General features: G+C 35.4%; 1 protein-coding gene across 1 annotated transcript in view; it reads right to left on the bottom strand.

Moving 5' to 3' along the window:
* The window catches only part of vipr2 (vasoactive intestinal peptide receptor 2), a 47,669-nt gene that overhangs the window by 2,319 nt on the left and 33,352 nt on the right, over window positions 1-11,998 (bottom strand). The window contains exons 5-10 of the mRNA XM_008434738.2: window positions 8,119-8,216; window positions 6,153-6,285; window positions 3,354-3,504; window positions 2,323-2,383; window positions 2,045-2,114; window positions 1,233-1,324 (exon numbers count right to left, since the gene is read on the bottom strand). Of these exons, the coding sequence (XP_008432960.1) occupies window positions 1,233-1,324; window positions 2,045-2,114; window positions 2,323-2,383; window positions 3,354-3,504; window positions 6,153-6,285; window positions 8,119-8,216 (605 nt within the window). The remainder of the gene's footprint in view (window positions 1-1,232; window positions 1,325-2,044; window positions 2,115-2,322; window positions 2,384-3,353; window positions 3,505-6,152; window positions 6,286-8,118; window positions 8,217-11,998) is intronic.

Genomic DNA, 11,998 nt, shown 5'->3' with positions numbered 1-11,998 from the left:
TTGTTAAATGGCGTTTTAACTAAAACTCTGAGGTGTGAGACATTTAACTGAAGTCCTACGAGGGGTGCGGGTTTTAATGTTTTTATCTTCTTTTTAACCTCTTTTTTAAATTCTCTTTGTCTTTCTAACTGTTTGTTTACTGTCACGTGTTTTTATTTTAATTATGTAAAGCACTTTGAAATGCCTTGCTGCTGAAATGTGCTGTACAAATAAAATTTGATTTGATTTGATATTCCCAGAGCTTACATGAACTTTATGACTCCTCTGGCTTTATCCAAAATTACAAAAATATAAATGTTTGGTCAGCTGACCACTCGCTGCGTAATTATCTTAATAGATACACTGCAAAACACAAAATATTACCACATTTTTTAGTCCAGTTTTTAGTGAAAATGCCTCACTGCACTTGAAATAAGATAAAAAACTAAAACTTACAAGTAACTTTTCAGCAAAATATAGGAGCTTGTTTTAAAGTCAATAAATCCTTAATATTGATGAAAAAGAATTTTTTTTCAGTAGGAAGCTGAGAATCATGTGAATTTAATAGTAAAAATGAATTTATAATATTCAAATAGGAGAAGAATAAACATATTATTACAATAACAGAAGATCTGACAATTATTAAAGAGAAAATAAGAAATATTAATCCAGGGAGGTGATAAAAACAGACGATGCTGATGTGTAACAGCTGAGTGAGAAAAGAAGAATAAACACAGGTGATGATGACATATCAGGTAAAAAGTAAGGAAATAACTTAAACTTATTCAAAACATGAAATAAGATTCAAAACCAAATCTCAAAATAAACAAAACACCTTCACACAGATTTGCTAAAGTTTATTCAAGGTTATAATAAACAAGTCAGTTGTGGAACAAACTGGATTTTTCCAGCTTTTCTACATTTTATCACTTTATTACTTCAACAAAGATTTCAGGATAAAGATGCTTGAAGATTCAAAACATAGTTTCTAGTTGGGAGTTTTCATCAGACGGTAGAAAAAGACGCAACGCAGCAAAAGCAGAGATTTGATCGTCTTTTATTGAGGCCTCATCATGAGACGCTGCCCTGGTCAGTTAGTGTCAGGAAACAGCTGGAGAAAACAAAACGCACAACACAAAGTGCATTTTCTGAATATACTTTGAAGCTTTCAGCTGAATTTAGTCCGACTGACTGAGGAGGTGTGAACTATTAGCATGAATGCTGAATAAAAGCAGAAGGTCTGTGTGGGTGACCTGTACTGTGATTGGTCGTTGCCGCCGATGTCGGGACATCGCAGCTTCTGAACCAAGATCCGAATGATGTTGATGAACTGGACGAAGTTGACCTGGAAACAGAAGAAGAATAGCAGGAAATATCTGACAGCCTGAGGCAGAAACACAAAGTTTCTGAATGTTTGATCCAAGCAGAGTTGGGTAACTTGTTACATTTACTTGAGTAACTTTGTTGAAAAAGAGAAAAAAGTACGTTTGGAGTATTTTTATTGGCTGTTCTTTTTACTTTTACTTGAGTAAATTCATTATGAAGCATCTCTGATCTTAGTTTCTGGATTTTAAAATGCATAAAACTGCACCCCAGTCTCCACAGCTGCAGCATGTTCAGTGCTGCAGCTGTTTAGCCTTCAGTGTTTCTTCAGAGCCACTTCTCCCTGCAGAGACCTTTAAAGGTTGGGAGAGCTGACTGTGAGACGCCGGCCGGTCAGCGGGAGGAAACCCAGCAGGAAGTCTGGTGATTTTAATGCCCACAGACGAGGATTTCTCAAACCTGAAACCACAGCTACAGCTACAGCAATGCTCACCGGTGCATGCTAAATGGACAGATTTTTCAGCCCTATTAAAACCCCAAAAGATGGAGCCATCAGTAGCATTTATTTTTCTTTAATTCATACTTGGAAAGCAGCACTAAAACAACGTTTTCCACTTTATGTTTAAATTTCCTGAAAGAAAAAACAAGAAACATTTCAACACCTCCAATAAGTTGTACTTTCACGTCTAGCCTCATATATTTACTAATTATTAAAACAGAGCGATAATAAACATCAACCTACCAAAATGGAGACTACAATCGGGCCGTTGATCACCCAGTTGGGAATGGGATTGTCGTTCCTTTCCCAGCATCTACAAGGAACATCAGCGGAAAACAAATCCTCTAAATGTGAGGCAATTATTTATTATTTCTTTTCCCCCACAGAATAAAAAGTCAAATTAAAAGCTGGATTTTTCTACATTGTTCAAACTGGCAAATCTTAATTCCTTTCACACATGTCATGTTGGCGTGAGCGGATATGATGTCGTTTACGGGCCGGCGGGTAAGAGAGGAACTCACCCCGTGTCTTCCAGGTAAATCCTGGTCATTACCCACACAGAGACGAACACAGTGGGGATTCCTGAACAACAGAGATTTTTATATCAAACCACAAAGAAGAACTGTGGGAATGAAACATCAGCCCTCTGCTACTCTGGAAAATTATTTTCTTCTGACTGATGAAGTGCAGGATGAACTGAAATTTGCTAAACTTGGAGTTTTATTCTTATTTTCTCAAATATTCGCAGTATTAGTGCTTTATTAGAGTTTAGGTTTAAATTTACTTTTCTTATTTTCATAATGTTTCCTGAACCTCATGTTTTGGAGAAGATGCATGAAAAAAGTGCACAACTTAGTTTTTTTGAAAAAAATTTGCCATTTTTTGTAGCGATTTGTGTAAAACAATAAAACATTGTGAGATCTCCCACATCCTGTTTGAACCATACAGTCTATGTTCCCAAATAACAACAAATACAACCCGGGAAGCACAAATTAGATTAGATTTAATTCAAAAATACTTTTATTACTCCCAAGAACATGGGATTAAATATCAACAATGTCGCATTTGGAAGAAAATGGGGAAGATTGCGAGCCTAAAAACAACATCTGGACTGTAAAGTACAAACTCCAAAAATAGAAATCATGAGAAAAGAACATCATGTGGACACAATCAGGGAAGTGAAAGCTTGGGTACGAACGGCTCTTCCATGGGACAATGACCTGGAATATAGAGTGGATTACCGTAAACTGAATGAATGTTTAGGAAAAGTGGTTTAAAAGCCCTGATGTTAGTTTTATAGAAAATGAGCGGCTTGAGCTGGGAAACTTTGTTCAAGCCAAACCAAATCCCAGTTCTGACAGGGTCAAAAATTCCCACAAATTATCGGTAGAAGCTTGTGGAAGGAAATCCAAATGTTTATTTAGCATTTCTACCAAATAGGAAGGAAATATAAACTAAAAGTAAAAACAGAAACATTTTAATCTAATTTAATGTCAACCATCGAAGAATGCCTCTTGGGTTAAGTTAGGATTTTTTAAACGGGGTTACCTACCCCAGCCGATAAACATGTAAATAATGAAGTGCTGGTTCTCAGAGAAGATGACCACCAGCAGGGTGTGGAGGTAGAGGCCCTCCACCAGCAGCCAGAAGAAGTTAGCCATGATGAAGTAATGGAAAAACACCAAACTGGCTTTGCATCCCACCTGAAGGAAACACACAGAGCTGCTGTCAGAGCACATTTCTGACAAATCAGCATTAAATTTGGTTTCTAAAATGTGCAGTAATGCAGTCACTGCAAATGGTACGACTGAGGAAAAAAAGGAGAAAATTTCCACCAAAAAATTCAAATATTTTAAGAATTACAGAAAATTTCCTGTTTTTTTTTTTGTGGAAATTTTCTGTAATTCTTAAAAAAAGAGTTTCAAAAGTTGAAAATGTGCTTGACTTTACAAACTCGTTTAAAAAAAAATTCTAGAAAATTTTTGAGATTAATCTCAAAACTTCTCAGCTTTCTAAGATAACTAATTTTCAAGTTTTCAAACTCATTTCTAAGTTTTTTCTAGAAAATTTCTGACAAATATCTTTTAAATTCAGACATTTCCAAATTTTTCTAGAAAATTTCTGAGATTAATCTAAAAATCTCTAATATTTCCTAACAAATATTCACACTTTCAAACATTTCCAAGTTTTTTCTAGAAAATTTCTGAGTATAACTTCAAAATTTCTGAGATTTTTTTCTAGCAAATTTTCAAGTTTTAAACTGACACATTTCCAAGCTTTTCTAGAATATTTCTGAGATTAATCTCAAAACTTCTCAGCTTTCTAAACTAACTAATTTTCAAGTTTTCAAACTCATTTCTAAGTTTTTTCTGGAAAATTTCTGACAAATATCTATTTCTAACAAGTTTTAAGTTTTTAAATTCAGACATTTCCAAGTTTTTTCTAGAAAATTTCTGAGATTAATCTAAAAATCTCTGATGTTTTCTAACAAATATTCACACTTTCAAACATTTCCAAGTTTTTTCTAGAAAATTTCTGAGTATAACTTCAAAATTTCTGAGATTTTTTCTAGCAAATTTTCAAGTTTTAAACTGACACATTTCCAGGTTTTTCTAGAATATTTCTGAGATTAATCTAAAAACTTCTCAGCTTTCTAAGCTAACTAATTTTCAAGTTTTCAAACTCATTTCTAAGTTTTTTCTAGAAAATTTCTGAGATTAATCTAAAAATCTCTAATATTTCCTAACAAATATTCACACTTTCAAACATTTCCAAGTTTTTTCTAGAAATTTTCTGTGATTAATCTCAAAATTTCACAGTTTTTTGGCAGAAATTTACTCCTTTTTTCTACCTATAGTGCCCTAATACTGTGGAGGAAAGAAACAGATACTTTTCACTCAAATGAACATATTTTCATGGTCTTTACTCTTTTATTAAATGGACTACAGCAAAATCTTTCAAAGAGATGTGAATACTTTTGCAGAACTCTATAAAACTTATTCTCTATTGTTGATCTTTTAAAATCTGACCAGAAAGGAGGATTAATTAATCTGTTGCTCTTTGTTCTAGTTTAAAATCGGGTCGCTGGGAGGACAAACTTCATTTTGCAGCACATAATGTCAGTTTAAAGTTCAGAGTCGCTGCAGTTACCGCAGAACATGTTCCCAATGTTAGACGTCAGGCAGGTAGAGGACAAACATGAGCAAAGTCAGATTGAGGGCAGAAGAAAAGAAGCTTTTATTGGTTTAGAGGTTCAGAAACACTGAGGATGTTATGAAGAACAATAAAGTTTCACAACAAATATAGAATTAGGAACAGAAAACTTTGTAACACTGAGACCTGGAAACATTTCCTTGTTAAAATGACTCAAAACTGAAATTATGTAAAGATGGAAAAATGTAAAATGTTTTGGTTATATTAAAAAAATAGTGTGTGCCTCAATAAAACAAAGAGATAAATGAATAAATAAATAAAACAAAAGAACATAATTTAATAAAATTTGATTTCTTCAGGGCTGAAACTGCAGTGTAATGAATAAAGGAGGTGAAAATGTCAACATTTCTACTTCAGACTATCAATAATATGAACTTAAACCTGATTAGTTTCCTCATTTTGTCATTTTATTCCAGATTATTTCTGCTTTGTGATCAATCAGTCTCATAATCAATTAATTTAACCATTAATAAGTTTATTTCTTTTAGTAGTCAAGTATTCTCATAAATTGAAGGCTAAAAAAAACACTTGAAGAAGAAATTCTCCATATTAATCTAACCTATAACTATTCTCTATTTGAGAAAGACCTTCCCTGAATGTGGTTTGTTCTCCTCCCATTTGCATGTGACCTTATTTCCTGGGTCAAAGCAGAAGTTATTGACCCGGGTTTAAGTAATTGTGCATTCAGGCTGGACCTGGATGCACAGAAAGCTGCAGAAAATGAACCCAACAAACACGCAGACCACAGATTTATGCCCCTTTCACATGTAAACGCTGGATTTTTGAGTTTCAGTTTGTTTGCAGTGGCCAGCAGTTTCACCAGAGCCACGACAGAGACGCAGCATTCAGCTTCACAAACGTCCAGAAAACTAAAAAGATGCAGAAACACTGAGTTCCTTCAAATCAATGCTAAAGCCCCACCTAGAGATGCCTTTGATTAATAGTAAATGGAACATTGATCAAAATATTTGATGAAAATGTAAAGTTTACTGCATGTTTCATAATTGGTGTAAAGCACTTTGAACTGCTTTCCTGCTGGTATAATTTGCGACTTTGTTTTCCCTTTACTGCGCCGTCTCTGTGAAATAATAACCCTAAACGTTGGAGTGACTGGACGTTCTGCTGGCTGTGACCTCACCAGAGACGGCTGGTTGGAGCACTGCGAGCTTCGGTTGAAGACGATGGCGTCTTTGACGAGGACGGCCACGGCTCGCAGGATGAAGGAGATGAAGAGGTTCAGGTGGATGTAGTTCCTGGTGCAGTGGAGCCTCCTGTGCAAACGTTGCACAACATAAAGATAAAGAGGGAAATTAGTAAAATATCTGTTAAATATGACGATGCAACAAATCAATTCATCTCATGATAAATTAACGCAAGCTCCACAAAATACTCGACTATCACCTGTTGTGAAAAACAATGTTTACAGACACTTTGAAACTAATTGTATTTGTTCTTTTGGTTGTTTTATTTATTTATTTTGGATATTTAAAATATCTTCTGGATTCTGTGTTAAATGTTTGCTAGAAATTAAAGTTACTGAGCTTGAAAATGGTTCCAAAACGACTTATAGGACAATTTATCATCCAGCAAAATGAGTTTGAATTATTTAAAAGCATTAAAAATGATTAAAAACATCTGATTTATACATTTTCCAACTATAATCCTAGGAGGAGCAACATTTTCCTCTTCGTCATAAAAAACTTGCACTGCCTTCTTTTGCAATGGTGATTACTTTGTTCTCTCAAAACAGCAAACATGTAATTAATGCAATTAAAACCTTTGAGCTGAAAACAATAATTATATTTTTCATGACCTGCAGAAACAAACACTTTTAACTTGAGAAATGAAAAAGCCGTGAAATGCAAATGTGATCCATTAGTCGCAGAGTCATTGCTTGCCAATTTAAAATCCAATTAAACTCACTGGAAGCTCTTCCTCAAGCTTCACTGATCTGCCAATTAAAGCACGGAGGGACAAAGAAATGCACAAAGACTTTGGTGGCTTAAAATTAAATATTTCAAACATAAAACGTGGTTTCGGTTTTTGAAAGCAATCAAAAACTTTCAAAGGATTTTTAAAGCAAATTCAATCAAATGAGAGGAAAAAAAGGGAGGAAATGTACATTTTTATGACAAGTTCAAGACTTTGAATAAAGAACTTAGACAGGAAATTAATACCTAAAAGCCTTCAGAGGGAGCCGAACACAAAAGAGTCTTAATTACTCTGGGGTCTTGATTGCTAGCTTGAAGATGCTCATCATGAGGTAATTATTACAAGTTTGGTCGCCTGCTGTCTGTGCAAGCTGGAGATTTTCAATCAAAGCTTGAAGAACCGTTAAAAGAAGTAAAAAACAAGAGAAAAGGGTCAAATACTCTAAACATGTCGTCAGTTTTCCCAGCTGGAAAAGTTTAAAAGTTTTTTCCGACTTCATATTTATGGTCTCCATTCAACAGTTTCCAGTTAATGTCTAAAATACAGTTTTAGTGCAAAATTAAACAGTTTGCATGTTTTATTAGAAAAATCATTAAGAGGTTTGTATTTAGATTAATACTAAAACTTTAATGATGTCCAGTTTATAATATTAAAGCTTTACCAGGTTTAAATCTGTGCTCTGTGTTAAAATATAAGTATTTATGGGATATTTTGTCATTTGTGAGGTCAAGTACTGATGTTGGATGAGATTACCAGGCTTGCAGTTTTCACTCTAATTCATTCAAAATGGTTTCTATCAGATTCTGTAACAAGTCAGTAAAATTCTTGAGCAAACCTCAGACAAACAAACAGTGTTATAATGGCAGCCGTAGAGAAACTCAATGAGTTGAGACATTTCTTGAGTCATTTTTGCCAAAACTGAGGCAAAAACGACAGGCAAGAAAATTCCCCAACGAGTTGTACATCAGGTTTGTAAAGTCATTTACAGGACATAACAAATAACCTAACACACAAAATGAGTGAGTAATAATTTAAACAATATGAGTTTATGAAAATCAGCCTTCAAGGAAAATGCTAAAAACTAAACCTTAAATACCGCAGTTATGTTTTCATGCTGCCATAAACCGACTAGGTTTTCATATATAACATACTGTTGAAGTATTTGGTCTTACCGGAAGAGACAGAGGATGGCGCTGCCCGTCGTCAGGGCGATCAGAGACAAACTGTGGCCCAGTGTGTACAACGTCTGAACCACCACGTAGAAGACCAGCTGTGGACAAACAGAAAACACTTTAAATCATAATTTTCAGGTTGGTTTCATGCTTTGTCCGGCCCGTAAGAAAGACTGAAGCTTTTATTAGATATTGAATGCTTTATTTCTCAACAAGAACATTTTCTTTACACCATGGTGCTTTAATAAAAACAGTGCAAAGTAGTTAAATTCAAGATAATCAAATCTTACACCAAAACACAGAGCAGAGGCAGTGCTAAAAAAAAAAACGTAAGTTATAAAGCTATGACCAGATCACTCCCCAGACAGGAATTATGGAAAAACTCAAAAGATGAGCTGAGGAGAGGAGAGCAGGGTGAACTACAGTAAAGGGCATTCTGGGTAAACGCAACCAAAACAAACGCAGTGGGAGAAATAGCTCACGGTCTTTTACCTTTAAATCCTACAACCGCTAAAATCTGATGCCACTTCATATTAGTTTATATGACGGAGTATCAGCTACGAACAAATATAAAATTTCAAGAATAAAGTCAAAATAATACAAGAATAAAGTTGTAATAATATAAAATTAAGGTATTATGACATCATTGTGGGGCTGCACAGTGGCGCAGTTGGTAGAGCATGGTGGGTTTTCTCCAGGTACTCTGGTTTCCTCCCACAGTCCAAAAACATGACTATCAGGTTAATTGGTCTTTCCAAATTGTCCCTAGGTGTGAGTGTGTGTGTGCATGGTTGTGTGTCCTGTGTGTCTCTGTGTTGCCCTACAACAGACTGGCGACCTGTCCAGGGTGACCCCGCCCCTCGCCCGAAACGTTAGCTGGAGAGGAACCAGCAACCCTCCCGACCCCACTGAGGGACAAGGGTGTAAGAAAATGGATGGATGGATGAATGGATGGATGGATGACGTTATTGTCATAATTTTATTTTTTCTTGGCGTGGCATTAATACTCCATCATTTTGCAGAGAAGGAAGTTGTGCTTTTGTCTTCCTCTGAGGTTTTTGTGTTGCTTCCTTCAGCGGTTCGTGGCACAGCGCCCCCACAGGAGACAGGGGGGAACAACTGGTTTGAAATGCAGCGTGAAAGCAAAACGCAGCAGCTAAAAATGCCAAATGTTGCACTTTTGGTTCCTATAATCAAACTGAGTCTATCGGAATATCAGGTGCAAAAACACCTTCAATATGTTGTCCTGAATATTTCATGCTGGTTTGTTTAGGATTATACAAAGTATAAATTGTAAGGGGGTTGATGTTTTTTTTTAAAAAACAATTCATTAATCTAGACAATGAGTTCAAAAAGTGACGTTTCAAATATCGTGAGGGTAAAATAGCAGTCTGCTGTGTTAGCTGGAGCTCAACTAGAAAAGGTGATTTAAAAATATAGTCATTTGCTTCAAGTTACATAACTTCAGATTTGGAGCAGAAAGATTAAACCGGCCGGGTCAAACAATAAAGACAGAGTTATGAGACCACTAATCGTTCGGTCTTCCTTCTGGATCAACTAGTTTAAACAACAAGCAGCATTAGAAGCTTAAAGTCTTACTGACTGCATCGTTATTAGATCACATCTCCCCGTTTCTGTTGAGCTAGCCTGCTTACAGCTCGGTGATTTCAGCTGAAATTAAGAGAGGAGAGCAGGACAGGGTGACATGAAGCGAGAGAGAGAAAGAGACAGAGAGAGGACAGCACAATGAGCAATTCAGCCGAGCCATTTGTGACACAAAACGAGCAAAACAAGCGAACAGGAGGAAGCCGCGGTTACACAACAAAAAAGAGCAGAAAACAGGAGCAGAGTGGAGAGCAGAAGGTGGATTTCACGGCTGACATGTCGTACAGAAGCCACCGAAATAAGATCACAAAGGCAGAAAAATCAACATCCTCACAATTTATGATAAATTAAAAAAACTGGTAGCTATTTAAATACACAAAAATTCAAAACATGGGAATACAATATGTGATATTTTAGCTAGTTTCAACTGAATTCAGGAACATCAAAACTCATTTGCTCATTAATCTAAAACCTTCACAGTCCACTAACTTATTTTGTTAGATGGTCTATGTATGTTATGTATTTTTAGTTTAAGTTGAATGTGTGAACCACAGGAAAAGTAGATTTAGGGAACCTAAACTACTGGGGATCCAAATAAAAGAAAGAAAAATTAGGAAAAAGCTCAACAACCCAATAAAGAAAGTTGGTTTTGTTCTAGAAACTCTGGAGATGATGGAGCAAAGAAGGACCTTATTTAGCACCGCTGCAACACTGACTGCTACAGGAGAGCCTTCCTGCCATCAGTATTTGAAGGAAACTGTATCAATTATAGCAACATTTAGCTAATTATCCTCTGGGCTCAATAAAGTATTTTTAAATCGAATGAGGAGCCATTGCAGACCGATCTAGAGTCTAAATTAGTCATGAAAATCAATTTGAAACAGGGAATTATCTCTAATATGAATCTTTAAATCATGTTCAGTTGCACTAAAATGCACACGGACACCCCGGTACGCCTTTCCATTTGGTTTTCCTGTGACGGATAGTGTGCAGTTGAAGGTTCTTGCAGGGAGATGATGAAGACGGAAATAATCTCATGACATTCCTGGCGATCCTCGAGGCGCCGCAGTGACAAACGTCATCCAGAGCAGCTGTCAATCCAGATGACATGCGGCTCCCTGCGTCCGCCACGACAGCAGCAGAGCCACTTATTCAACAAAAACAAGGCCAGCAGGACGCAACGTGTCTTAAATACAAAATAAATAAATAAAAATGTTTCCCTCTTATTTAACAAAATATAAAAAACATACAAAAATAAGAGATATCAGCATTTTACATGTAGCTTCCTTTTAGTCATCTAATTACACATTTAAATTCAGAATATATAAGTAAATGAACAGGGGAACAAACAACAAAACCACAATAAAATAAACAATTAAAACCAAAATGAAAACAAAACCTGGGATTTATAGCAAATTAAACTGTTATTATTGAGAAAAGTTTGACTCTTAGGGCTGTAAAACATTTTTAAAGATTCACAAAATGATTGTTTTTAATGCTTAAAAAAAAAGTTAAACATTTATGCATCAATCAAGTTTATTTGCATATTTCAGTAACAAAGCAGTTCAAAGTTCTTTATCATAAAAACACATAAAAAACACCAACCAGTGAAAACCAGTAAGAAACTTTACATTTTGATGATCATCATAAAAATAATCATTAAATATTAACGTAAAATTTGGAAAGCAGTATAATATTTTTTAATTCCTTATTTAAATTACATATTTTTACAGAAAAATAATAAATTTGAAGAGACTTAGATAACAAGCATTGTATTTCCGTCTAAATATTATTTACAATCTCACTCATAAAACTAATTATTGATTCCAATTGAGATTTACAAACATAATAAATTTCTAAGTGAAGTTCAGTGTGTAAGAAAATGTTAAATTAAAGCAGCAAATGTTTTCCTTCAGTTCCTTAGACTTTTCTCTGCCTGCATGTTTTTAATGCCACCCAGCATGAGCTGCACATGCTTCCTCCCAAAGCCCAGATGTGGCAGAAGGGAGCTGGAATTGAACCTACAACCTTCCGACCACAAGACAACAACTCTACCCACAGAGCCACAGTCACATACCAGCGAATCTGTCCTGGTCAGCTTGAGTCATGGTCAGTCGTGGGATACAAATATTGAACTTAATTATTTCAAGTAAAGTCAAAGTAAAAAGGTCCTTTAAGGAAAAGATTTAAATTAGAGTATATTTAGAGGACACTGTAAAAAGAGATCCGATTCTGTTCATTACTTTTATGGACAGAATTTCTAGGCGCAGCCGAG

Source organism: Poecilia reticulata, linkage group LG17 (assembly GCF_000633615.1).
Source record: "Poecilia reticulata strain Guanapo linkage group LG17, Guppy_female_1.0+MT, whole genome shotgun sequence".
Taxonomy (NCBI): Eukaryota; Metazoa; Chordata; class Actinopteri; order Cyprinodontiformes; family Poeciliidae; genus Poecilia; species Poecilia reticulata.
The sequence above is the reverse complement of the archived record's forward strand: the minus strand, read 5'-3'. Positions and strand labels throughout refer to the sequence as shown.